General features: G+C 47.1%; 1 protein-coding gene across 5 annotated transcripts in view; it reads right to left on the reverse strand.

The window, feature by feature from the left end:
* LOC119431833 (peroxidase-like) overlaps window positions 1–27962 on the reverse strand; it is a 219545-nt gene that overhangs the window by 6586 nt on the left and 184997 nt on the right. For all 5 annotated transcript variants that reach the window (XM_049657755.1, XM_049657757.1, XM_049657754.1 and 2 more), the window contains 5 exons: window positions 25472–25681; window positions 21383–21517; window positions 16260–16478; window positions 12716–12885; window positions 9665–9776 (listed from right to left, as the gene is read on the reverse strand). In XM_049657755.1, the coding sequence (XP_049513712.1) occupies window positions 9665–9776; window positions 12716–12885; window positions 16260–16478; window positions 21383–21517; window positions 25472–25681 (846 nt within the window). The remainder of the gene's footprint in view (window positions 1–9664; window positions 9777–12715; window positions 12886–16259; window positions 16479–21382; window positions 21518–25471; window positions 25682–27962) is intronic.

Consider the following 27962-nt stretch of genomic DNA (forward strand, 5'->3'; position numbering starts at 1 on the left):
AATGGTACGTTCACAGGTGTGGACAGATCCGTAGACCGTGGCGTAGCTGTTGAGGAGACCGTTAATGGCGACCGTATTGAGCGCGACGAGATACTGTGCCAATGGAATACTAGAGAAGCAGCTAGGCCAGCTGTGGACGATTTGGCACAGTTATCCAGGGAGTACGTCGCGAAGGTAGCTGTTGCAGAAGCCCGAAGTGGCCCCGAGTCGTCAGACAAGAGCACCGGTGCAGAGTCCAATCGGTCAGGAAAGTGCTCGAAAGCACAATGTAGGCAGGGCAGTGCAGTTGTGGACAGCTCCCATGTATCCGAGCTACTTTGCGAAAAAGAAAATAGCTGCATTGTCCCTGAGTGTTTGAAGCTCTCCGCCAGTCGAGATTGCATTGAAAGGAATGATTTACCCGCAAATCATTCAGACTGTGCGGCTGAGATAGAAATAGTGACCGATGAAATAAGTGCCGGTCAGCACGAGATTCAAGCGGAAGGCTTGAGAATGAGCACTAGTAAACGTGCTCGGATGAAACGGCGTCGCAAGGTCAGGAATGCGGCAGACAGGGCAACGCGGCCGAATAAAGGCGCTAAACCCCGTGGGGAGCAGCAGTCAAAGAGTTCGAACGGCGCGTTTGTTCCTTGGAATGTTTGCAGATAGGGCGCGTCCGAACCGCCGGACGAGAAAGAAAAGAAAGGGCCGTTCGGCGCGAAAGTTGACAAAAGCGAAGGTGGCGCGAAGGGGCCAATTATGTTCCCCCTCTTTGGGTTCTTTTAGAGGTGTTTTAGGCATGACACTGCAGAGCGAGCCGGTACGGCGACGCGAATCGGTCACGCGCAGCAGCGGAGTCGTCGCACGGCGCCCAGAAGGCATGATGCCTGTTAGTTCAGTGTCGGGGGTGGGCAGCAAGGAGATTAACCTACATGCCCTTTGTGCAACCTCGTTGATAAGACAGACTCTCAGACCGCGCCCGCCTCGAGTAAGGCTCAAAGATACGGCGCCACCATAAGCTACTCGGACTCAAAAGCGACTCAGGTTTTGCGGAAACATCATTTTGTTTGTTGGTTTCGGTATTTTAATGTTTGGTTAAACGTTTTAAGATCTCCGGAATAGAGATCATTTCGATTTCCACGTTTTGAGCATTGTTTAAATTGTTTGTTTTAGAAGCTAATCGATATTTTGAAAGAGATGGTTCGCGCGCGGTAGATTTTTGAAACTTTTTTTCGACGTGTCGTTCCTTTCTGCACAAATAAGCTTCCTTTTTGTAAGAGATACGCTTGCAGCGTCAGGTCCACGTTATTGGTTTAAAACCTGTAGTGGCACGCTTGATTATCACTTCACTTTTTAGAAATGTTCGCCAGTCTTCAAGTGTTAACGCAAGATTTTTTGTTGTTGTTGTTTCTTTAGTGTGTGTCCTATATGGACAAGAGAAATAAATTGTTAGTGCGTGAGTCGCACGTTTTACATGTGAGTTTTCCGCAAAGTTGAAGCGACTCTGACAGTGCATCCGTGATGCTAATAATGTGGCTCTGAGTGGCACTAGTACGTGCGATGCTAGCGGATGTAAGGCAGTTCATCGCGTTTGTGCTGCGTATGATATATGATATTTCATTTATCATTTATTTAGAGCATTTTAAAGTATTCTACGTTTGCTCTCTGCAGCACAGTGATCTGGTTTTGGCGAACTCAGAGGTTCATGAGAGCTCGCTTTGGCGGCACAAAATTTTGGGTCCAAATTATTGGGTCAAGCGAAGCCTGGTGGATTGAACGGATTTCGGGCGCTTGAGCGCTATGTGGTGCTTTGTCACCAGGACTGCTCTTCCGTATCGGATATTGCGAGAAAGTTGCACAATCCTGGTCTAATCTCAAAATGGTGGGCTTCAGCGAAGGTTCAGTGATTTGATGGCTGCTTTGGTGCTATTATTAGATAAGGGCAGGCGCGTTGATTTGCTCGCTAGACCCGATGGCTCTCGGTGCGAGCACGGCGCTTTCCTGTGCCCTGTGGTCGTGTGTGTGCTTGTGTATTCCCAGGGAGAAGGCCACAGAGAGGTTGATGCTGGGACCTCATGCTCGAGTGTGTCATCGGCCATCATTTCAAGAAGAAACCCCGAGCTCTCGACCGACCACCGACGCTTCGGGCAACCTGACAGCTGGTCACCCTCAGGTCGGATCTTCCGGCGGGGGAGGAGTCTGTTGCGTCCCGAATCGGCCGGGCGCATTCTTTGATTGTTTCCCATCGAGGCAGGCCTTTTCATGAGCGTCGCCGAGACCGCGACAGTGCCAGACACCGACGAGACAGGCAAACAAGCGCCCCAACTAGGCAGTGCGCATTCTTTAGGTGCTTCCCCCGATGCCACCCCCTTCATCAGCAGCCGCCTACTTGGCGACGCTGCGCAACACCAGCTGGGACGCGATGACAAAGAAGCTCACGAAGCTTGCCCCCCTTCGTTAGACGCGGGGATTAGTGCAAAGGCCATTCTCCCGACCCGGGCAAGCTGACCGTCGGAGGGCAAGAAACAGGTCACCGACTTTCGTGGAAGGAGTGTCAACCCCCTGTTTCCGGATTGCCTCGTCCTTGCTTCGAAGGTGCAATATTGGAGGCGGAGTTCAGCGAACAAGACGGCCCTTCTGATTGGCCGCATGAAGGTCATCTGATTCCCTAGTCGGGTCAACTAGGGAAGACCGATGTTTTATAAGGAGACACCTTGCGTGCAGTGGTGTGTCCTGACGTGTTCTGATATGTGCTCAGACATGTAGTGAGCTGAGACTTTCAAAGTGCTCCCCCATGGAGTGGGCTTCCATATTTGGAGCCACTGTAAATACGGTAAGAATAAACCCTTTTTTCTATCGCTCTTACTCCCGGACGTACTCATCCCTTTGGCTGAAGGATCACCGGCCTAAACGCTACCCGAGTCTCAACAAACTGGCAGCAGCGGCAGAATAATCTCCGACCCGCAACAACGGATGGCAGCGCTGAGATGAAACAACAACCCGTTCCCAATACCGGCAGCACAATCATCCGCAATAACAGTCCTCAATTCCATCGGTCGCTCACCTTTGAGACTTCAACAGTACGTGCTGTTATGCGTAACCTTCGAACGGAAACGACTATTCGGCGTCGTACAGTATATCAACAACACTTGCAGATGTAAAGATGTTTTTGCCTGCTATGAATATTATTTCTGCGAATGAGAGTGTCATGTGGATTATTCCCTAATAAGTGCGTTACTGCAAACACGTGCGCTTATTCCTGTCGGGAGTTCTCGCTTTTTCAATTCGTGCATTTAGACTATTTGTTATTTTTCCCCTTACATATATATATAGTGAACATATATGTATATGTCAGTAGCGCACCCAGGATCTCTGCCAGGGTGGGGGGTTCACAGTTTGCCAATACCATCTAAACAGCACTAATTTCGATTTCTTCAATGGAAATTGTCAAAAGAAGCGCTTTTTGCGAATGTGCAGACGATTGCGCGTCTTACATCTTAGTTGCAGTACTCAAAGGCGAAAGGAAAGAAAAGGGGTTGAATAAAAGTGGGGGTTAACTCGGCCTCAGGGGGGGAGGGGGGGGGGGTTACAACCCCCGAACCCCCCCCCCCCCCCCCGTCGGTGCGCCACTGGTATATGTACCATTTGATTTAATTATCTAGAAATACACTGGTCATTCTTCGCGCCACGCAGTTAATAAACCTAGTTTATTTAACTCTGATGCTGTTTTCTTCGATGATTGTCCCTGATCAACAGCCACCAACAAGAAGCGTGCGTAAAATGACACGATATAAATAATAAAATTTTCTGACGTAGCTTCATGTTGCAGATATACCATTTACTTTTAGAAGACAGTGGTAAAAACAGCAGTTCACCTGGCTAAAACTACATTTAGTACCGGCCGTAAAGAGTCATGGGCGCACCAAAGCAACTAAACATAAAAGAAAAATGTACTGCACAGACGTTCTGCGAGAAAAACTGGGCGACCGCCAGCGTCCGCGTAGCGAACGCGCGCTCGCTAGCAGACGACGTGCTTGACAACGACAGCAAAATTGAAGTCGTCGCGTTGTATATTCCATGCCTCAAATATATATGTTTGGCAAAATGGTGTAAACATAAATTTGTAGTTCAAATAAAGCACTATTTTAAGAGCTGCTATGCGCAATCGGCCTCGGCGCCCGCAGCGAAAGTACGTTGAATATGCCGCGGAGCGCGTCTCCGCCCCAATCCAGTTCGCTCGCAGCGCCCTCGCACAATTTTTCCACACGCGGCGCCTCAGCGGGAGAGCGCCGCTCGGCCCACTCGACCATTGTGTAGTACACTCTACCTCGACGAATACCGGAGGCTGCTTCGTGTAAGCAGAGAGAAGTTTCTGCAACTGCTGTCGCGCGTGGGGCCCCGCATACGAAGGGAGGACACCGTTATGCGCCGTTCTATATCAGCGGAAGCCACGGTGTAAGAAATATACTCTTACACCGTGCTGCAGGCCACACTGTGGTACCTTGCTTCAGGTAAGTATCACACTTTTCCAAGTTATTACAGAGATCGCCGTGGTAAATGTATAGGTTGAAAACTGAGCTTGGTGCTGATCGAAGGCCGCTACACAAGTGTCTTTAAGTGCGTTCGTGTGGTAGTGTACAAGGTCAATCGCGCCCGAAATATTCAATGCAGATGTAGAAGGGGTATCATGAGTGCGCACAAGTTTTGTATGGCCGTGCTGTCGGCACCGACTTTCTGCATAAACATGCATGAGATAATATTGAGCTGTTTATACTTAACTACACCACTGAGTGTGATCGGTTTTCGCTGATACTCTATTCATTTACTGCTCTGAAACAACCAGATATCAGATGTATTTGTACACGTCCTACTTTTTTGTAGTCTCCTAGCGAGCAGTTGACTGAGATTTCTTTTTTCTTTGCAGGAGAGTCACTATTCCCTGATTGTGACGGTGTCCGTATAATCTGCATGGCTGAGGTCCCACAAAGTGGGAAACTCTTCCACGATGTGGTTGAAATAAAAGGCGGCATCATCGCACAAATTCATTGTTCATAGAAGTGAACGAAACCAGGAGCTATGAAGCACTGAAACCAGGCGCCAGCAAACAAAGTACTGATGCTGACTGCAATGCGGCTGTCCTCGAGCAAGAGAGACGTGTACTGGTTGCCAGACACTGCGTGTTTAAAAGTTAAAGCTCCGGCTTTACCCCGCCAGAATCTGGATGTGAAAAACGGCTTGGCGTTATCCGTCCGCGCGGCTCCCGGACGAGGCGCGGACGAGGCAAATCGCTGATGTGAGGTCACGTGACGCGCCGTCCGGCCCTGCAAATCCGGATTCGGTCCTTCGTCTGGATGCACCATAAAGCGCTTGAAAAGAGACCGAAGGCCATCGCGTTTACGTCGGCAGCGAAGAAGGGCAGAGACAATAATGCAACGCTGCCAGACGAAGGTCCGGTGTCAGTGTTAGCAATGAGGTGGTAATATATGTGTATAAACCTTTTATGGGCGCGTTCTAGAATGTCAGGTGAGAATACTGTTGTGGGGTGACGAAAAACCAGACAGACGTCGGTGGCTAGTGCGCAGAAATTATATTTAAACAGGGCCCGTTCCATCAGGCGGGAGCAGCACAAAGCGCCGCTTGCCTTCGATCTTGCAACCGCTGATCCCATTGCTCGCGCACCGTAAGCGTGCTTGCGTGTCGTCGTCGTCCTTGTTGTTCAGATCACTGGGGCACGAAGAAGCGCGCTACAGGGCCCCCCTTTTAGCGAGGAAGCCGTGAGAGCGGGCATAATGGCGAAGAGTGGATGGTGGAGACGCGAAACGCACGTGGCGAGTAGGACTGGCCCGGTCGGGAGGGAATGTGAGAGCAGAAGTGGCTAGAGCGTTATAGTTAAAGTAGGCAGGCTTCAGAAGGCCGACGGAGACCGTATCTTCCAGGCCGTTTACGTGCAATACAAAATATTTAGGAGCACGCTTGAGAACCTTTAATGGACCATCACACAGGGGCCGTAAAGGAGGATGCACGGCGTCGTGGCGCCCTTGGTCGTGGTTCAGTTCTGAAGGTCAGGGTTGGCGTATGCACGACGGGGAACAATGTCGTTGTCGGGGAGGAACGACTGTACGCATAGCACTGCGTAGACGGTAGGCGTAGTCGGAAACGTTAGCAGGAACGGTGGGCCAGTCGTCGAAGAATTCGCCTGGAACTGGAAGAGTGGTGCCAAACGTAAGCTCGGCGGCACTGGAGGAAGAGTCACTGCGAAGAGCGGTGCGGATGCCAAACATAACGAAAGGAAGGTGCTCGATTCATGACGGAGGAAACGTCAAAGCCATTTATTTATTTATTTATTCATATTACCCCACAGGCTCCAGTGGAGCATTGCGTAGGGGGGGTTACAGAAAAAAGGCAATAAATAAGGCATAAAAATAACTACATAGTAGGAAAAAACAAGAAAATTGGAACATTGGGAAGGGAAATAGGAACACTGGTAATCGTAAAAAAAAGATATATTAATACAAAGTCAAGAAAACATACGAAGTTGCAATTGTTCACGAAATTTGGCAGAATATTTTATTGAAACAATATCATTTGTAAGGTTATTCCATAGTGCGATGGCGCGTGGCCATGCAGAATTATTGAATGACTGTGTGCGGCCAAAAATGCGCCTTAAGCTGAGATGATTATGAAGTAGCACATTGCGCCACGGTTCACTTTATACTGTTCGCAGAGAAAGTGCATTTATAAATTTCATTACCAGCGACTACAGTCTACGTTGATGCTAGGCCATACATAACGAGAAGGGACGAGTCGCTGTCTTGCGCTAATGCTAGGATGAGCCAAACAATGGAGGGTATCAAAGACGGTCCGGCGTTATGGGCGAGGCACGTAGGGTGGAGGATGTCCGTTAGACGTATCACAAATGAGGGGCACGTCGCAGTCAGAGAGCAAGACATCTTCAAACACCAGAGAGGTGCTACTCGTGCGAAGCAGCTGGAGCTCGGCGTCGATACTCTGGGCGGCAGACATGGCCGTGAAGTCGATGACCAGTCGGCCGTGGTCTGTTGCAAGAATGGCGGCGCGAGAAAGTGCGTCGGCAACGGTGTTTGATGCCCGCGAACCTGACGAATGTCGTTGGTCTATTCAGAAATGTAGGCGCGCTGTCTGATTTTGCGGGGAGCGTAGGAGGTGCTGCTGGACGCTAGGGTGGACGTCAGTGGTTTATGGTTATAAGGACATGAAATGAGGGTCCCTCGAGAAAATTTCAAATGTTCTTCACAGCCAAATAGATGGCGAGCAGTTCTCGGCTGAAGGTGCTGTAGTGGCGCTCAGGGGGCGCATGTTTCTTGGAAACAAAGGCGATGGGCTGCCAAGCACCCGCAATGAACTGCTGCAAGACTGCGTCCACACCGGTGTCCGATGCGTCAACCATGACGGATGGTGGTGCATCGCGCCTGCAATGGCTTCTTTGATGCCTCTAAATGCGCGGTCAGCGGTGTATTTTCAAAGGACGGGTGTATTCGGTGTCTTGAGGCACGAGAGAAGGTCGCGGAGAGGTTGCAGTATATTGGCGCAGCGAGGAATGAAGCGGCGGTGATCGTTGGCGAGGCCAAGAAATTCGTGAGGTTGCCTGGTGCTGAATGGCTGAGGAAACTCTCGGATGGCTGTGAAACCTGTCGGGAGCGGACGAATGCCGTGTGCGTTGAAGGGATGGTCGGGGAAATCCAACTGCGTAACACCGTACTTGCTCTTCGGACCGTTAACGACAAGGCGAAACTTGCTCAGTCTTGCGAGCACTTAACGTAGGCGGAGCTTGTGAGCTTGCCCGGTGGCGCTGAAGATGAGAGTGTCGCAAAGACAGGCAAAGCAGCACCTCAAGCTACGTAATACCTTGTCAAGAAAACGTTGACAGTTCTGGGCCGCATTACGAAGAGCGAAATGCATGCTCAGATATTCGAATAAGCAGAAGGGTGTTATAATGACGGTCTTAGGAATATCTGAGGACTCCACAGGAATCTGGTGTTGAGCTTTCGCCAGGGCGACCTTGCTGAAAATAGTGCAGCCATGCAGTGCCGACGTAAAATCCTGTATGTGGGGAATTGGGTACTGCTCCGGAACCGTGGCCTTGTTAAGAGCACGGTAATGACCGCACGGGTGCCAGTCACCGGTCTTCTTGGGCACCATATGGAGTGGCGAGGCCCAACGACTAGACGGGGGAAGAAAGAAGCCAAGGTCAAGTATGTGTTCAAACTCTTTTTTGGCGACAGCCAGATGATGCGGTGCGAGGTGACGAGCCCGACCAAACACGGGAGGGCCGGTCGTGTTGATACGATATGTCATGCTGTGAGCGATCGAGCACTGAAAGGATGGTGGCTGGAAGACCTCCGGAAACTCGGCGAGGACACCTAAACAAGGATCGGCAACAGCCGTGTGCGCTTGCAGAAGTAGGAGCGGTGACGGCTAAGCTCGTCTTGGAGTCCAGGATGCGGCTGTGCCGCACATCGACGATGAGCTTGTAAGAAATTGAAGGCCGGTTCCGATGATCGGCTGGCTTACGTCCGCAATGACAAATATCCACCGATAGGTATTTCTGAGGCCGATGTCAAGAGTCGCCGACATTTAGCCATAGGTCCGGATGGTCTATCCGTTGACCGTGGTGAGAGGCGGCGAGTTGGGAGGACCATGTCACTCAGTCAACGCAGGAGGAAAGACGCATATCTCGGCGCCAGTGTCGACGAGATAGCGTAATTTGGTGACATAGTCGGTGACCAAAGTCCCAAAGTCACCAAAGCTATCAGCACTCGGCGCACTTTGTCCAGATCGCAGATCGCTTTAAAGAAAGAGTCCGTGCGTCTCGCTTCAACGGGAACTAGCCGGCGAGAACACAGCGCACATGAAGCTATGAGCACTCGGCGCACTCTATCCCATCGCAGATCGCTTTCAAGATAGGGCCCGCGCCAATGCGTCATACTCACTGGCGCCGCCGCGCCATACTCAGGCCCCGCCTGGAGTGCAGTTGATCACGGGACGTAATGATTCGACGTGTATAAATAAGGCGCTAAAGAGCAATAAGGGCTTATAATGTTCCCAACGTCATCAGCACAACTGGCGCCACCACCTGAGTAGTAAATTTCTTGCGTCCTCAATTAACCTTGCGGCGCCGCCCGGATCAGTTCCTGTAGCCGCAGCGCTGTCGTTTAAACTGGTCGGACCAAGTTTCACAACATTGATAATGACACGGTGCTGCGTGGAGATGAACAAGTGGCACAATGCTTACGCATACTTAGGCACCTCCCAGAGGAGTTTCTGTGGGAATGTTTTTTTTTAATTAGGAAGTTAATGAGTGAATGTTTGTTAAATATTTTATTGTGTTTCGATTTCTTATGCGTGTAATATCCGCTACTTCGAATAATCCCGGTCAAGAAGAATAATTATGCTATCTGCTACAGGCCGATTTCTGAAAATTTCCGAGAACCTCAAATTGATCCCTCTGTATATGATTAAAAATACCTTACAACATAAAACTGCAATTTCTCTGCAAAATATTGGGTGGCAGCCAACACTACGGTCATGTAAATTTTTGAAGCTACGAGAAGAGCACCGGTGACTGCGTAGCGCTACAAACAACGCCCGCGCATCAGAGAAAAGCGTGGTTAACAGCACCACAGCTTGAGGAGAAGGTTTTGCTTACTCGTTAGTGGGACGCAGGAAGGCATTTCGATTAGTTGCGGTGCCGTCCATTCCTGCAACGTTCTCGCACAGAATCTTCGTCAGTGTGGTTTTCCTTATGGTATCCAATTGATCTGAAGAACGGATAAAAATAAGGGAAGCACCAAGTAGCATGAGCCTTACGTGAATGTAAATATTGAAAATCAATGGGAATGCCTCGTGGCAATAAAACCTACTTTACAGTTACATGTTTCTGTGAAACAACCGTTTAGTTCCGGAGTTCTTCTCTAAGTATATGGGAACGAAGCCATCGCTTTGCTCATCATTGACGGCATCCAATTTAGTAAAAATCATTGCCGTTCAAATGAAAACAAAATGTTTGTATCTAGTTACTGCAGCAAGCCCATTTTTTGGTTAAGGTGTCAATATTTCCAAAAAATCTTGAGAAATTGTTAAATCCAATAAAATCTCAAGTACCAAGATTTCAGCAGTGTATCTCCGTAATAAATGAAAATGTCTCCGCTCTGTAAGGTGCTTGCGGGATCGAATCCCGGCCGCAGCGGACGCATTTTGATGGGGCCGAAATGTAGAAACGCCCGTGCCACGTGCATTAGGGGCCCGTCAAAAATCCCCTGATGGTAAAAATTAATCCGGCGTACCTCACTACGACGTGTCTCATAATCAAATTGTCGTTTTGGCACATACAACCTCAGGATTATTTCATTGACTACCGTACCGGTTTGTGTGCAGTTATTGATTTATAAACTTCGTTTTTGAGTTTATTTGAAGTACCAACTTTCAGCAACCTTAAAAAATGAGATCGCAAATCAATATTACGTTCCTGCATTGGCGAGTATACCGTCCTCAAGTTTACCGCTCTCTAATTGACGAAGGTCACAGCTGCGAGATTTCAGTGGATATTCTATTTTTCTTCCTTTAAATTTCTTGCGGAGCTGTATCGGGCACTCCTGTGCTGTGAATCCATTGAACTACATGCAAAAAAGAACTACGTGAAGTTATTGTTGCGACGTTGTTGTTGGCATTGAGGCCGTCGATGCTTTCGCCTTTGCTTTTCAGGAACCGCCTCGTCTAGGCGCGTCCTTCATTGCGGGTATGTGTCTAGTTTGAGCCTCATCTTCATGATTGTCACGTACGCGTCGTTTGTGCCGCCGACACCGTTTCCACGAGCGCGATAACGAACAAATGCATGCCAACACAACGCCATCTTGTAAAGAACAATTTCCAGCGGATGCACATAATGTCCTCCTCACCGGCTACCGTATTGCTTGCCCTAGCTTTCGAAATACTTGTACTGACGCAACTTCTATTAGAGTCAGTCTCCAGCGCAAGACCGGGCAGTAATTATACAGCGCAGTTGTTGCGATGTAGCGCCGTGGTTATTGCGCCCGACTTCGAAATGCATATTACTGCAGTGGCACGGGATTGAATTCCAGAGTTGAGGCTTTTATGGCGAAGGTGAAGCTGGGGTTGACGAGGCGGCCTGATGACGACCAAAACATGTCATTGACATTCGCGGTCGTCTTCAGTGTCTAGTGGGGATGAAGCAACGGACGCAGCAATGGGACTCTGTCTTGGCTGGAGGTGCGAGGGTAGATCGCGAGCTGCTGACGCCGGCTGAGACTGTCTCTGTGCCCGTCGTGCAATCCTTCCGCCCGCAGTCCAACGTTAATAAACCCCCTTCCAAGTGTAACGCAATGGACGGACGAACAAGGGAAGTCCAGTTTCCAGAGCACGACTACTGTCCGGCTAAAAACATAACTGTATATATACAATGGTTTACAAAACCGTTTGAGGTGCGAGACGACTTCAGAAAGAAACACAATATTCGCGTGCAGCTGTTGGCAGAATTGCCACCAGACGCGTGATATTTTGTTTACATGTTGAAGGCATCTGCTAAGCGGAATTTTCTACGGCACGTGTAAACCAGACAAGCGGCATATTTCTCTCTTCTAGCTCGTAATTTACAACTTTGCAACGAAGTTTGACAGTGCAGGTGGAGGTAGTGGAAGCTCGTGTACGCTCTTATAAAAAGTTTGCTCCCTTGGTGGTTTATCTTGTTCCACAACAAATAATCACCATCTGGCCCGCATTTTCTTTTTTAACGCTGCGCGCCAGGTATTGCAGGCCACGAGCGGCATGCTCAGTATCAGCGCGACTTAGCATTCACGACAGGAAAGTAGCGAGCGCAGAGTTTGCAAGAAAGGAAACGCAAGCAAGGCAGATTACAATTATTGCTCTAAGACAGCATAAGGCGCAGTGGGTACAGGAAAAATTTTGAAAATTATGGGGTTTCATGCACCAAAACCACGATATGATTATGAGGCACACCGTAGTTCGGGACTCCGGACATTTGGGCCACCTGGGGTTCTTTAACGTGCACCTAAATCTAAGTACACGGGTGTTTTCGCATTTAGCCCCCATCGAAATGCGGCTGCAGTGGCCGGGATTTTATCCCGCCATCTCGTACTCAGCAGCCCAACACCATAGACACTGAGCAACCATGGCGGGTGCAGGAAACATTCTAAGAGTGTCGAGCGTCCTGGAGATTTCTAGCGGTCGTCATGCAAGCTCCGGCTGGCTTGAGATAAATCAGAAATTACTGGAGCATCACTTAGAGGTAGAATAGGCAATATCTTCTTAGCACCAAATTTGAGTTCATATTGCCTGGGGACTAAAATTTGTCCACTGCTTATTTTAGGTTTCTGTCTATGTCTCCGTCCATAAATCGAAAATAAACATAGAAATTCGCGTTCGCAGCAAAAATTTTTTCGGCCGCCCCTCATGGTCTTCACACTATTGATCCTATGCTACTGGCCAAATAGTCTAGGCCTTGCGCGCAAGCTTGAGTGAGATACACAAAAGGAAATGTTGCTATTCGAAATAGTCCTACTGTTACGTAGATGCCAATACTTATTTCATGAACTGCACGATGTCTGAGAACACCAATCTTATATTTTCCGTCCTCGAGTGCTATGTCATCGCCGCGCTCCATAAATTTCAAGTGCCATTTCAAGGGACTGATTGCATTTTATAAATACGTCAAAGTTCTTACCATCACTAAAGGAACCCGACTGGTTGGCATGCTCGTAGTAAAACCTGTCAGCGTATTTCAGTAGGCGAAACTGCCTGGCTACACCACAAGCGAAGGTGGCACCAAGCTCTGCTCCGTCGAGGCGTGTCTCGGATAGGGCTCCCGAAACAAGATCGATGTCTCGAACATCCCTGCACGGCACATGAAAGCCATGCACGTGCTTGACGGCGAAATTACGCTCTGCTGTTGGCAAATTGAAAACATCGTTTAAAAGCGCTAATGCACCTTCTTTTTTGTCTAATATACATTACAATGCCAGTGAAGCCGAGGTTGTGTGCTGAAGTCGCGAGAGAGTCAATTGGCACGTTTTTAAGATACCAATACGTGACTGCCCATTGAAAAAAATTATTCTTCCTGCAGATGGCCCTCTTAGCGCTCTCTTCCCACACCTTATTAAGGTGGCTTGCAGAATGAACGAGCAAGAGAAACAAGAGAATAAATATGCGCGGTTCGTGGCGAGCGCACGAGCATGACACGCGGTTAGCAATTAGGTTTCGGAATCAGCCGTCATATCTTGATGTGCCGCTTCTACACTGGTGACCTGAACTAGTGCGGACAATCGATCTACTCACGCACTTTCCCGGATAGCTGTTAATAGCTCCCCTACGCAAACCGTAGATGAAGCGCGTCGTGACGCTGGCGCAGCTTGAAGATGCTGAATTGCAAGCGCTACGTAATAGCTCTCCTTCTCTCAGACTGAAGCTGTTACATCATCCGTGTGCGTCAAGACAACTCTGGCGTGACATATCAGCGAATCTTCGCCACTCCGAAACCGTGGCCGCCGGCGCGCTCTACTTCACTATTTGCACGATATTTATCACCCTGGTAGCCGAGCTACGCAGTGTTTTGCAGAGGAACGGTGCGTCTGGCATCACATGAACACCAATATACGTAACTGCACTCGCACTCATATGCCCTGCATATTCGCCAAAGTGACGAGTCACACCAAGTCCCCGGCTCAGCCTTTCCTACTACCAGGCCGACGCTCCCACCACGTGCAGAGCGACATGGTTGGACGAATTCCTTCTTCACGCGGTTGCATACTATTACGCGGAGCGATACTATTACGTTTTCTTTACATGCGGTTTCAGCAAGCTACCGCTCTGGCGGATGTTAAACACGTTACACATCAAGCAAGGGTAGAAGACGAAAAAACGCTTAGCACCTATTGGCCAAGCACTAACGCGAGCTGGAATTTTTCTTATAGGCTTCACTTCCAGCTGTATTTGCTAAGAATAGAGGATGAGGGGGAGATATCTCCATGGTTATCGACTTCCTCACTCTCTCACATGGCCAGTCCGAAACTGGTCAATTACGTGGTCAAGTTTAGAAATCTTTGTATAAAAATATCAAATACATACAACCGTGAAATCACAGCTGCAATATAAGATTATTTAGAACGGTTATGTTCTGTCCTGAACTTATGTGCTGTGAAATGTTTATAGATCAATAAAAAACTAGACGGAGATCTCGCTAGAATTAGCCACCCTTTCTTGCTTGAAATTAGTCATTCTATGGAAACTTGCTGCTCACATGTGCATTGAACTTTTCAGACACGCTGGCAGCTGCCCGATCTGTAAGATGAAAGTACGAAGTCGTAACAAGTAGTGTTCGGTTCAGACATGCCTTGATGCGAACAATACTTAAAAAAAAAACAGCGCACCACACGGGAAGGCGACTGCGCATACCCGACGCGGCACTGAAGTGCTTTCAGAAACATAGAGGGTGTTTCGGCGAACACTTTCAAATTTCTTTAAAGGTTGCCTGTGGCAGATAGCACAACTCTAGTTCATGAGCTGGTCTACTCGAAGAGGCGGACATTACTTGTACAACGAATTGAAATCCATATTCGACTAATTTATAAAATCACTACTTAAGTTTTTAACTAATTACTCTATGGCCCATATTGCAATTCCCAAATTCTAGAAGTGGAGTCCGCAAGGCGGATCCTATTGGTACGAATTCTCTGGATGACACCATTTTCTAGATAATAATTCCCGAAATTTGCAGAGAAATGCATTGATGTTCCAGTTAGTTTCTTTAAAAAACGTCCTTTTGGGCATTGCATCACAAAAGTAACTGGAACGCCAATGCATTTCTCCGCACAAATCGGGAATTATTATCTCAAAATTGGTGTCATCCTGATAATTCGTTTGAAGTGGATCCGCCTTGCGAACTCCACAGCTAGAACTTGTAAGTTGCAATATAGGCCATAAGGTAATTATTTAAAACATAATTAGTGATTTTTGTTAATTAATTGATGATGCGTTTCAATTTGTTCTGCAAGTAATGTCCGCCTCTTCGAGTAGACCCAATCGTGAACTAGAATTGTGCGATCTGCCACAGGCTTCCTTCAAAATGTTTTAAAAGTGTTCGCTGAAACAGCCTGTATAAAGGCGTCCAAACCTCTGCGCTCCACATACTGTGCTTTCTAACCACGAACTACAATTACCTGCATAAAAGTGTACCCTAAGCCCAGGAGTATCCGAGGAGTTGTAAACAAGAACCTGTGCAATACTTTTTCTACGTTGGCGAGTCAGTGATCTCCAAACACTATGTTAAGCGTCACCCAACGGATGCTGCGATGAAAAGAGCGCCTTTTTGTCGCATGCCATCCTCATTAAAGAAAAAAGAGCAGTGCTACAAGTGCGATGAGATATGAGCAACCTTTAACGAAAAAACAAATGTACGCAATTGCCATGCAGTACTTTGCAGCAAGTATTGGGGCCTCGGAGACATTTCTTGTCAGTTTCTGAGTACCCTTTATTTTTTGTCCCTCTTGAATTTGTGTGAGTTACCATGACCTTCCTGTTCACACTTCCCTGCGTTGGCCTTGGTGGTAGCTTTATATATTTCTTTGCCATCTGTAATCTTGTTCTTTACTCCCTCTTTCCTTCCATTCTCCCCATTATTCATTTAGATTTGTCTGTCTACTCCTTACTAAAGAGTAGGGCGGCGTTCTACAACTTCCCGTAGCATTTGCCAGCCTGCACCTTACGTTCTTACGAAACGCGCGTATCTTTATGTAAAAAAGAGGATGGATTCAAGGAAATATGACCACCACGTACACGTGCGCAAAGTGCCATAGATACAATCATTCACCATTGAATTGCATCACAATGGCGACTAAGATACGCACATGGACTGGGATAGCCAAGATTTTTTTTTTCTTTCTTTGTACCTTCCGAAATGAACGACTTCAAGTGATCTACCATGCAGACTACTATTAGCCACTTTGATGAAAATTGTTCGTCGAGGCATTACGCTAGACATTTCCATAAATCCTGCAGTCAGCAGCGGAAATCTCCAACTAGGACGCATGTTAAACATTCGTTCAGCAACCAAAATTTCCGTACCTTGATTCTGCAGGAGGGAAATTTTTGCTGCTAGAGAGATCTTAGGACGGTCCTGCCGCTTTGAAATTTGTCACCCATACATCGCCCAACCGGACACTGCTTAAGCCACATAACGCTGTTTGTCGCAGTGGCCTTACTCGTGCACTCACTCGTAGACTTTCTCGTAAAGCTGGGCCGTCTCCTCGGGCATCACCTGGTGGAGGTCGTCGAAGTTGGTGATGGTGATGTTCTGGCACTGCTTAACCCAGTCAACGTAAGGTCGAACGCCGTGGTCTCGGGCCCTCTGAGTGTCGATGGCAAACAGGTCATCGCCGTATGGAAGCCAGGGCCGCCGGAAGAGAAAATGCGTGACGCCGTGGTCGCCGAACCTGTAATGTGTAGAAATATTAAAAGTAACAAAAGCAATATGGAATCAAGGAAAATCCGAAAATTAGTAACAGGTGTTTAATAAGCATGTTTAAATGCACAAACCTGTTTCAGTGGTAGCTGTAGGGTATTGTAAGTATGGTAACCTTTAAGGGTTAGTGGATGTTCCTTCTGAGGGCGACTTAACAGTAACGAGGAAAGTTGGCGTAGCTATCCACCATTGCATGCTCACTTGATTTAGAGTTTGATTTGCGAAAGCCCCCCCCCCCCCCTTTCACACCTTCTTACTTCATACCTAAGACTGTTGTAGCACGACAGCCCAGAGGCCTCCATATCATTACGACGACGGTACAACGAATACTTGATGAGAGCAGGATGACCGCGCCATTCTATTCGTATGAGGACAATGGGATGATGAGTATGCGACTTTAGGGCGACGACCATCAAAAAAAAAAGAGCCTGCGACGCCGATATTGTGACGAAAGTCGGATGTCGAAGCCCGAGTGACGGCTATAGGAGGACCATGGCGGCATTACGACTCTATGATTACGACGGCCTGACGGCAATTGTGTGATGAGGATCGGTTAACAAAGCTGGAATGACAACGATGCAACAATGATGACGACATCGTGACTATGGGCACAAACCTAGTGGCGCAATAGCTTAATTGGGCACTGGACCGGTGTAGAAGGCATGATGACAACGGCAAGAGGAGAATCAGACGACGAACCTGGTATAATAACGATGACACGACTACAACTTCATCGTGACCACGAGCAGATAGCTACTAGCGAGAGCTGGTAGACAACGTAGGCCACTAGGTCGCCATAATAGGCTAAATAGATAAATTACGTAGGCTGAAAGCACTGCAGTAGACAAATATTGGTAATGACATTAGGAACTGTTGGCGGTTGCCTCTGTTGGCGGTTGCCATCTGTTGGCGGTTGCCGACACTCTTGCTTCTCATGTTATTCCAATTGTATCTTCACTTGAGCTTGTGTGTGTACGCGTGCTCATTGATTCTCGCGAAATAATTTTTTCTGTTTGCTATCGGCCACCAACTGCATCACTGTCGTTTTGTAATGACCTGCACGATGCTGTCAATCAGCTGTTCGTCAGATACCCAAAATCGCCCCTCTTCATACTTGGCGACTTCAATTTTCCAGACATTAGGTGGGAAAGGACCCCGGTTTCCTTAAAACACAACTCAGCTGAAAGCAAGGAATTTTTAACTTTTTGTCAAGACTTCAACTTAACTCAGCTCGTTCACTTTCCCACTCGTACAACTCCCACTGCCGCTAACATTCTAGACTTAGTGCTTACAACTACACCAGATCTAGCTTCCTGCTTAACTCATTCACCGGGAATTAGCGACCACTCTATAATTCACTTCACCCTGCGAGCACGGGTTTCCAACAAGAAAAAAACCAGGGTCATCCAAGACTACAGCAAAGCAGATATTACTGGAATGAATGTGGAACTACAGGCCTTTGTTGATAGTTTTTTTGCTGGTTTTGAGCAGCGGTCGGTTGAGGACAACTGGTTGCTTTATAAAAACAAACTCTTGTCCCTAATTGATCGCTTTGTACCTAAAAGAAAAGTTTCATCGAGTCCTCGCTCTCCGTGGTTTCATAACACGTTAAAGCACATGCGCAACAAAAATAAGCGGATATTTCGACGGGCAAAGCTAACAGCCAGAACAGACCACTGGTCTTGCTATCAAAAATTTAACCGAGAATTCTGTACTGCGCTTTCAAAAGCAAAGAAGGAATTCTATCATAAAACTCTTCCTTTGCTACTGCTTTCTAACCCCCGCAAAATTTTGGAGCATTATTAACGGTTCTAAAGGGACATACATTCAATTATTCCAATCTAATGTTCCAGTAGTTCAAAGCGAGTGCTGCAATGTTCTGAACAATGTGTTTGTTACTCATTTTAATAAGAGCATTCCCACGGTGTTTCTACAAATACCAAAAACCAACTTTTTACCAATGGATCCCATCGCTATTGATGCAGTTGGTGTAGAAAGGCTTATTGTCAATTTAAAGGTGTCGTCATCGGCCGGCCCAGATTGTATCTCATCAAAAATGATGAAGTGTACACAAGTGTATTCTTCATTGATATTGTCAAAGCTTTTTGAACAGTCATTACAGGTGTCGACACTGCCCTCTGACTGGAAGATAGGGAAGGTGGTCCCTGTGCATAAATCTGGTGATGTACATTCCCCCAATAATTACCGTCCCATATCATTAACATCCATCCCAGTCAAAATCTTAGAGCATATAATATACTCGCATCTCGTCGAATTCCTTGAGTCCAATTACTTCTTCAGTATTTATCAGCATGGATTCCGTAAAACAGTTTCGTGCGAAACGCAATTGCTATGTTTTACCAACGACTTATTTATTAACGCGGATCATGACGTTGATACTGATTGCATATATTTAGATTTTGCCAAAGCATTTGACTCCGTCTCACACGACCTACTTATATTCAAGCTTAATCAACTTAACATAGACCCCAGTGTACTTGCATGGATTAAGGAATTTCTCTCTAACCGTAGCCAGTATGTGACAGCTAATGACTTTTGTTCAGCTAATTCCCCCGTCACATCCGGTGTTCCGCAAGGGTCCGTTTTGGGCCCTCTACTTTTCTTGATTTATATTAATGATCTTCATACTTGCCTTTCTTTCTCAACTGTGCGACTGTTTGCAGATGACTGTGTAATTTACCAGAAAATTACTAACCATGCTGATTATATCAATCTGCAACACGATCTAGATAGGGTGTTTGAGTGGTGCAATCAATGGCTCATGACACTTAACCCAACTAAATGTAAAAGCATGCGAGTTTCTCGCCACGCTACTACTCATTGTCCGCGTACTTACTCCATCAATAATATTCCATTACCAGCTGTTGACAGTTATAAATACCTTGGTGTTCACATTTCTTCTAACCTTTCGTGGAATACGCATGTCAAATATGTAGCTAACAACGCGAATCGCATGCTTGGCTATCTGCGTCGAAATTTTATTGATGCCCCATCGTCCCTGAAGTTAACACTTTACAAAACCCTGGTACGTTCTAAGTTAGAGTACGCATGCGCCATATGGGATCCTACTCAGACCACCCTCATTCAAACTCTTGAAGCTATTCTGAATCGCGCAGCACGTTTCATTTTATCGAATTATTCACGTCATTCCAGTGTCACGTCTATGAAGAAAACCCTAAACTTGCCTGACCTTTCGTTGCGTCGAAAGTCATCTCGCCTTAATATTTTTCACAAAATCTATTATTATAACAACGATTTAAAGGACATCCTGTTTCATCCACCTCATTATATTTCTTCAAGGACCGATCATCGCTTCAAGGTTGGTCTACCGTCTTGTCGCACAAAATTGTGTAATGACTCTTTTGTTCCTAGGACAAGCGTCGCATGGAACCACCTTCCCTCCACAATCGCAAGCATAACTGATGCTCACGAGTTCAAGATCGCTTTACAAAATGCCTTGTATTATTTTTGTTAGTTGCACGTCTTGTCATTTTTCCCCACTCCTTTCTGTAGTGCCTTCGGGCCCTGAAAGTATTTTCAATAAATAAATAAATAAATAAATAAATAAATAAATAAATAAATAAATAAATAAATAAATAAATAAACTATTTATACGGCGGCACGCAGTCACAAACCGAAAGATGCACGGAGAGTCCTATCAGCGTTAATGACATGAACGGTCAGAAGATGAAGTTTTTCGCTATAAGGTTTATTTTCACAAATGTGTCATGATAAAAACAGCGATTCCTGTGATGTTAGTCAACGAGTGGAAAACAGTGCATTCTCTTTTGATCTGTTTGAGGTAGAAGGTCGCCCGAAAAGGCCGGTTCACACTATGTCTCCCTAGGTATTAAAAAATTAATACTGGAAGTAAAGACAAGAAAATTTGAAGGTAAATACGTACAAGTGCAACAGCGTGCTTTTAGGATGCCCCTATAATAACGCCGAAGTCCTGGCTGACAATCGCAACCACGGCCGCGTTATCACGGGCAAGAAACATCTTGCAATCTTCATTGATTACAGCAAAGCATTTGACTCACTCTATCATGACATACTTTTAACAAAACTAGAAGAATATGACATACGAGGTGGCGTTCACTCACTTTTGCAGTCGTATCTCTCCGATCGACAGCAGTGTGTAGTTATAAATGGTTCTACGTCATCCTTTCGCCTATTACTGAGTGGCGTACCTAAGGGAAGCACTTTGGGCCCCTTTTTATATAATGTATATGTGAATTACTTGCCTTCTATTGATAAGTGTACAGATTTTGTTCTATACGCGGACGACGCCAGTCTCTTTGTTTCTTTTGATAACGAGTCAGACTTGTTTTTACACGCCAATAATGTGCTGTCCAAAGTGTTCGAGTGGTCGTTATGCAACAGCCTACAGATCAATGTAGAAAAAAAAGACCACTGTTTTTGCTGCAAAGAACAAATCTGTGTCATGCGTTGACCTAAACAAAGGTTCCCACTCACTAAATGTAGTACAGGAACATAAAATTTTGGGCGATGTATTTTCTAGTCACATGATCTGGAACTCACACATAGACCTTGTTGAAAAAAATTGTCTGCTGCGTTATCTGTGCTATTTAGATGCTGTCATATGTTCCCACCTCGTATAATGTTCCAGCTTTATCATTCCCTTTTTCTATCGCATATAGGCTATTGCACCTTTCCATGGGCTATGACTACACAACGTAACGTGTTCGCTGCTGCTGTTGCCTGGTGGTGGCCCCCTGGCCTCGTCAAGCTGTATGTTTACAGCTTTCTTGCCAGGGTGGCCTTGAAAACTGTACTTTGTGCATGTTGTAAATAAACTTGACTAGAAAAAGCTCTTGGCCCTGATCCACCTACCTGTTGAATGGTTCCATCGGCTGTTCAACTGATCCCCGGAGAACGTCGTCTACGGGATGGTAGGTGTCATTCAGTGGCACGAAGTAGGCGTCTTTCAGTTTGAGAACAGCCAATTTTTGTCCTTTCTGGTCAATCCTGTAAAAACAAGAGATTCGGTACGCAAAACTGCCCCATACATTCGCTCTTTAGTTTACACCTAGCCACCTTTACTCCGCTTCTTGTCGAATTTATAAGAGACACAGTGCCACCAGTCGCATATAGTTTAATCAGGCGAAGTAATAGGTAATGATCAAACTGGAGTAGCGTCTTTGATGAACCGTTTTCTTGAGACTCGATTGCAGCTATGGGGATATATATGCTTTACAAGCTGTTATTGATTGTTTACTGCTATGATACGAATGTAAAAAGCTTTCTTTTTATATAAATACACGCCTTATATTGCAAAATATTCATCTTCATGTACGTAGAAGTATACCATGTCATCCTGCTTGCTATGTTAAAAACTTAATTTCAGTGCTTAAACCCAGAGATGAACATGGAACTATGTGCATGTAGTTCAGGATGCCCTCATGAAAAGGCGAGCATTATTATGTTGCTGATGCATCCTAGATTTTCCTGCATTGTCGAGGAACTCGAAACACACTTCAAGGCAGCTTTCCGCCGTATGTGACAACACATAAGCCTAGATCGATTTAGTGCGCAATTTATTGAAAGCGGATGATAAGAATATGATCAAACCACTTTCGTATAGCGCCACATGCGGGGATTTCATATCCAGGATAAGCAATTTGAGTAATAGCCTGGGAGGGAATTTCGAAAAAAAAAAAGGTTGAAGGAAATGAGCTATATAATGTACAAAGGGTCTGCGGAGGCTATTAGAGATTATCTGATATTAGACTACGCTGAGATGATGCGAAAGTCTTGCAGTTCCTTGCGACAATTACGATTGAGATGCATGTTACAATTTGATCATGAAAGCGATGCTAATGAAGCACATGATCTCAGTGCTACATAATGGCACGTATGCCTTTATTTTGTACTGTGGTTGTAATAACTTGTTAATCACAGCTTTACCACTGTTATTTAGTTACTTTCGTTCAAGTAGTGCTTGCTATATTAGAAACTTCGTGGATTTCGTCATAAATTTGTTATTACGACAGACTTGTATATGATATTCTACATGCCAAGCAAGCAGTGCAATACATTTCTTCATCAATAAGCGAGCATGTGGTCGCTCTGTGAGGCACATGGTACACGTACAAAGGGCGGGCGCATTTGAGCCCTGTAATTTGATTCGCCAACAACCGACCGTGCTAACTGCTGACCGAGATAAGTGCTTCTTTGCTATCTAGGCATAAGTGAGCTCGGTAAAGACACATTTTTTCCCCATTAAGTAGTTGCGCTGGTGATGCTTAAAACTCACCTGTCACTACCTTGTGAAAGTATATACGGCCGTAATTGACGTTCAATTTTTTTTATTTCAGTTATTTAAGATACACCTCAGTTATGTTAATTATCACTGAGAGCAAATTTTATTCGCATTCGACATATGCAACCAGCAGACATAAAGTTAATTTGGTTGAAACCATCGGTGGCCAGGTGTGCTTGAAAAGTTTGGTTGGCGAGGTGCAACCATGTATGACCGCCACAAGGCCTGCCACATAAAGCAGGCCTTCAATAAGCGGTTACTATCGGCCGAGCAGAATCAGAAGAATATACCGCAGCTTTCAATTTTTAGGCATATATTTCTCAAATCAAATATTCAAAAATGCTAACGCCGAGGAAAACTAGATGCAAAGGTTAATATTAGGTGAAATGGAACTGATCTATTACTGTTCCACAATATTTAAAGGGCCCCAAACCACCTCAGATATTTTTTTAACATTTCTAGTAAACACGCGCATTGAGTTCAGCATGCCGCCAAGATCCATGATGCCAAACGCTGCAGCGCTACGCCAGCAGGAGCGGCAAAAAAAAAAAAAAAAAAATGCCGTCCTCCGGCCCTCGCCTTTCCGGTATCCCCACTGGTCGTCACAATGTCAGCAGGGGGAATGTGGTGATGTCAACCGTGGAAACGATGTCCATTGGTTGAACAAGAACCTACGACTTCCGGTTAGTCTGCTACCAGGGACGCGCGCTTTCTGCTCTTCCTCGTCGTGTTGCTCGTTTGTACGCCCTTGCGAATCGGTAATTACAGCCCGCAGCGCAAGTACCAAATCGCTGGCGTTCCAACACAGTCGTGCTTAGCGGTCTGATTATCTGCGCGAACAGAGTGTGACAGTGTTGGCCTTTCCAGACGCGCGCGCAACACAGGGTCTATAGTGCGGCACGCTTCGCATAAGGGCCGGCACCGCAGCAACAGCGGGTAGCCGAGAAGCACCGAGTCCACGTCCACGTTACCGGCACGCTAACTCGCCGCACGCCGTTTTCCATTCGCGGGCCGCCGTTCGACAACGGTTTTTTACGCGAGCGGCGAGATTTCCTTGCCGTACGTAGAGAGCATGAGACCGGGACTCATTTGTGCGCCAGCCTCACCGCCGCTGACCGTTCGACGGCACCGATATCCTCGCTAGGCCTTTTCTGGTTCCCTTCAAAGCTAAAACGGACGGGGCTTCGAGATGAAATACCGGCGCTCACAAGCCGCAATATTTTCTTATCGTTGTAATCGCTTTTCGCAATAATTGTACACAAAGAAGAAAAATACGCTGATATTAGCGGCGCCGTCGGCAGCGACGCGAGCACAGCCGAGCCCGTCGTCTCCCGGCGATAGCCGTGCACTGCAGCTGAGCTGCCGGTGGGGGAGGCGCGCAGCCTCGCGGTCGTCGATTGGCCGATTGATCGTGCAGCGGGCGGGCGCGGGCTGAACTGCCGTCTACTTTGGACACCTCTCGCGCGGCAGACGTTCTACAGCACTGGCGGCCGGTTCGTGCCGCTAGCGTGGACGCGCCTTAACCGGAAGTAGGCAGTGTTTTGAGAAGCGCGTTGGCGATGACCTATGTCACGTGACCTTTAGAGAAGTACTTGGCGAGGAGGGGAGACCACCCGACGAGGAGAATAGCGAAGGAAAGAGCGAAACGAGCGAGGGCCGTTTTTTGATCATCAAACGCGCGTAACTTCACTATCACGGCACCATTTCGAAAAATTCTCGCGGCTACGTGTTCGTTGTAGACTCGTGCACGACTGCAATACCACAACTGAATTTCGACTTCTGGTTGGTTTAGGGGCTCTTTAATGTGCTGCTGCTGCCTTGGACAAAGCTTCGTAAACGAGATTATGCCTATAAAACGGTCAACTGGTACCATGCTACGTTAGAAATGCAGAATGAATAATTATTGGCGTAAATTTTACTGATCATTGCATTTAGGAATGCCGAACATTTCATCACAAAAAGTATGTATGTCACATCTGAAAAGAAATGAGAAATAAAAAAAAACGTTTGCCACTTGTTCGGAACTTTTTCACAAGGGAATTCACTGGAATTACACATGCACACTTGTGCGTGCGAAATACTTCATAAATCTCGTTTATAAATAAAGAACCCTCACTCATTCAGCCCGCAATGCCTATCCTCCGAGCCCGTTGGTGTGTGACGGAGTGGAATTTTGAATGAATGATGGTCATTGCCTTTCGTTTGTAGTCAATATAATTGGAACACGAATATTTCCGTCCTGAGCCACGAATTTCCTTCCAAGTAAATCGCTTACTTGCCGGGAAAGCACGCTGATTATATTCGTGAGCGGAAAGTACACCTGAATTTGTTCGTTTGTGATGGGCCTTTAAGGAGCTGAAATCAATTATTATCGTAATAATTAAGTATGAGTATGCCAGAGGGTTAAGCTACTTACTTGCGAACGAAGTTATAATGAATTTCATTAAAGTCAACACGAGGCTACGTCAGTGTTCTCTATTTGCAAGCGCGAATAGTTAGATTGTACTTAAATTATAGCGCGCACATGACTGTAGAGTGCCGTTTTTTGTAAAGCCGCTGTAGTTACTGATGCATAAACTAGGTCTAAGAATCCGCCACGGAAACAAAATGTAGTACCAGCCCGACAGTGCTCAAAGAATACACCCAGATATGCAGCGAACCTCCGGTATGCACCAGGCACGTTGGTATGTGCGTAGCGAAAGTGGGCGGATGAGAATTCGTTGCGCAGTGTGGCATCCAGCGTGTCGTCGTAAGTGGTGCGGCCCGTGTTAATGACGCTGAGGTCGTACTCCTCCATCACTCTTGGACCCAGTTGCCATGGCAGCCACTCAGAAAAGAGGATGTGCTGATAACGCCCCTCCTGGATCCTCCTGTATAGCGAGCACACACAAGAAAAACTGTCAGCCCTACCACTGGGGTGGAGATGGAAGACCAGCGAAGCTGTACTATGGTGGGAATTATATATTTCCAATTGTGCCTATTAAGATGTGATGGTGTAATTGGTTATTTGAACTATTAAAGAAAGAGAAATATATATGATGAGGTGGTTTTCATTTACTTAGTGACCACAGGGACATTGGCTTTATGGTCGCTACGGTACACCGCTATAGGGTGTACGGCAAAGGATGGAACGTTCTTCATAAACACGTCACCAACGCCACGCGCGTTCGGTGCCAACGTGGGCAAAACGCTGCCCCGTCGCCAACAGTTGTGCGCGTTGTTTTTGGGACCGCACACAACCGGTGTCAAAACGCTGGCTACGTGACGGAGCGGCTAAACGCCGTTGTCGACACTGTTGGGGGAGAGGCAGGCGAGAGCCCAGAGAGTACGCGGCGCAGGCGGCAGTAGGCCGGTAGGGCTGCGCGCATGCGCCGCAGTGGAAGAGCGGGCACGCACACGTACAGTCTAGGGTGCTTCGATGCCCTCCTAGCTCACTGCTCCCCTTCCACTGGGAAGTGGCGTTTGCTGTCCGCCGTGCGTTCACTCCCCTGTAAGCGCGTCCTCGCCCTCACACGCTTTCACTCGCACATACAAAATACGGCCAATGAGAGTTTTAGGGGCGAGGCTCCTTAGGGTGTGGGTCTGTCCCTCCTCTGTAGTAGTAGTAGTAGTCGTCGTCGTAGTAGTAGGTGGCCACGTCTACTTTTATGAAAAAAAACAAAAAAAACATCGCATATCCACGGGGTGAATGATGATGAGTGGGCGAAGTTCCGGAGGGAATCATCGGTAAACCGAGAATCTTCCGTGTAATTCGCCCAGTCTCGCCGCACTAAATCGAACGATTGACTTCCACCAATGACACGCGCCATATGTGACGTCATTCCTATTTTATAACAGTGCCCTTCATTATAATTGCACCATCTCCCGCTTAAGGGGACGCTAGCACAAACGCGTTAGAAACGTGCAGTACTCTCTAGTAAGGGCGAGAGACCACAGCGTCTTACGCCGCCGTTTACACATGCCGGAACGTGCACCGCGTTGGCCGATGCCATCACATGACTGCTGAGAGAGTATAACCCCCGTATTCATAAACGCTCCTCGACTTGAACTTGACTTGCCACCACTTTGGGCAGCGCGTTCGAAACGCGTTGAAGGCGGTGGCCAGTCAAGTTCAAGTTGAGGAGCGTTTATGAATACGGGGGTAAGGCGGAGAGGCCACAGCGTCTTACACCAGCTTCTTACACGGGCCGTAACGCGCTAGCACAAACGCGTTAGAAACGCGCAGTCTTTCGTTAATGTTGGGTATTTATTGTCATCGTGGTGCGTGTGTCCATGTGCGCTTCGTGGCGTAGTGGTTAGCGCCGCGCGCTCGGAAGCGAGGGGCCCCTGGTTCGATTCCGCGCTACGGACGCAACTTTCGGAAATTTTTTTTCTCATAAAAGTAGACGTGGCTACCTACTACGACTACTACAGAGGAGGGACAGAGCCACACCCTAAGGAGCATCGCCCCTAAAAATTCCGAAAGTTGTGGCCGTAGCGCGGAATCGAACCAGGGACCCCTCGCTTCCGAACGCGCGGCGCTAACCATTACGCCACGAAGCGCACATGGACACACGCACCACGATGACAAAAAGTTGTCGCAGTTTCACCTGAAAGGCGAAGCATCAATTGCGATAGCAAATTTGTAGAGAGCTATACGGAATAATGATATTAGCTTTATCAGCTGTATAAACTTGGACATGCAGCAGCACCGGCAACACGCTGAACTGTTGTCGATGCCGTCGGCGTTTTGCCCGCGTTCGCTCAAAATGCGTGCGGCGTTGGTGACTGTTGCCGGAGCCTCTGATATAAATAGGCACTTGGTGCCACAGCTAAACCTGAATGCACCCTCTGCGGTGCACTCAGAGCAGACTTTCACCATATCCTCTACATTTGCTCTGAGCTCCAGCCACCTTCCGAATGGGAACTCCCCGACATAGAGCGATGGGAGGTCGCGGTTTCCAGCTCGGACCCGGTCGCACAAAAGCAGCTGGTGGGCTGGGCTCTAACAGTCGCTGAAAGCCATAAGCTCCTGGCCACCCTACGCGATATCGAGCCAACCCATCAATAGGCTGTAAACATAAGGCTCAAGAATTAATAAATGTTTTAACCACCACCCCTCGCGCCCTTTCACTCGCACATACAGCGTTCGGCGCGCGGCGACGATTTCAT

Source organism: Dermacentor silvarum, chromosome 10, assembly GCF_013339745.2.
Source record: "Dermacentor silvarum isolate Dsil-2018 chromosome 10, BIME_Dsil_1.4, whole genome shotgun sequence".
Lineage (NCBI taxonomy): Eukaryota > Metazoa > Arthropoda > Arachnida > Ixodida > Ixodidae > Dermacentor > Dermacentor silvarum.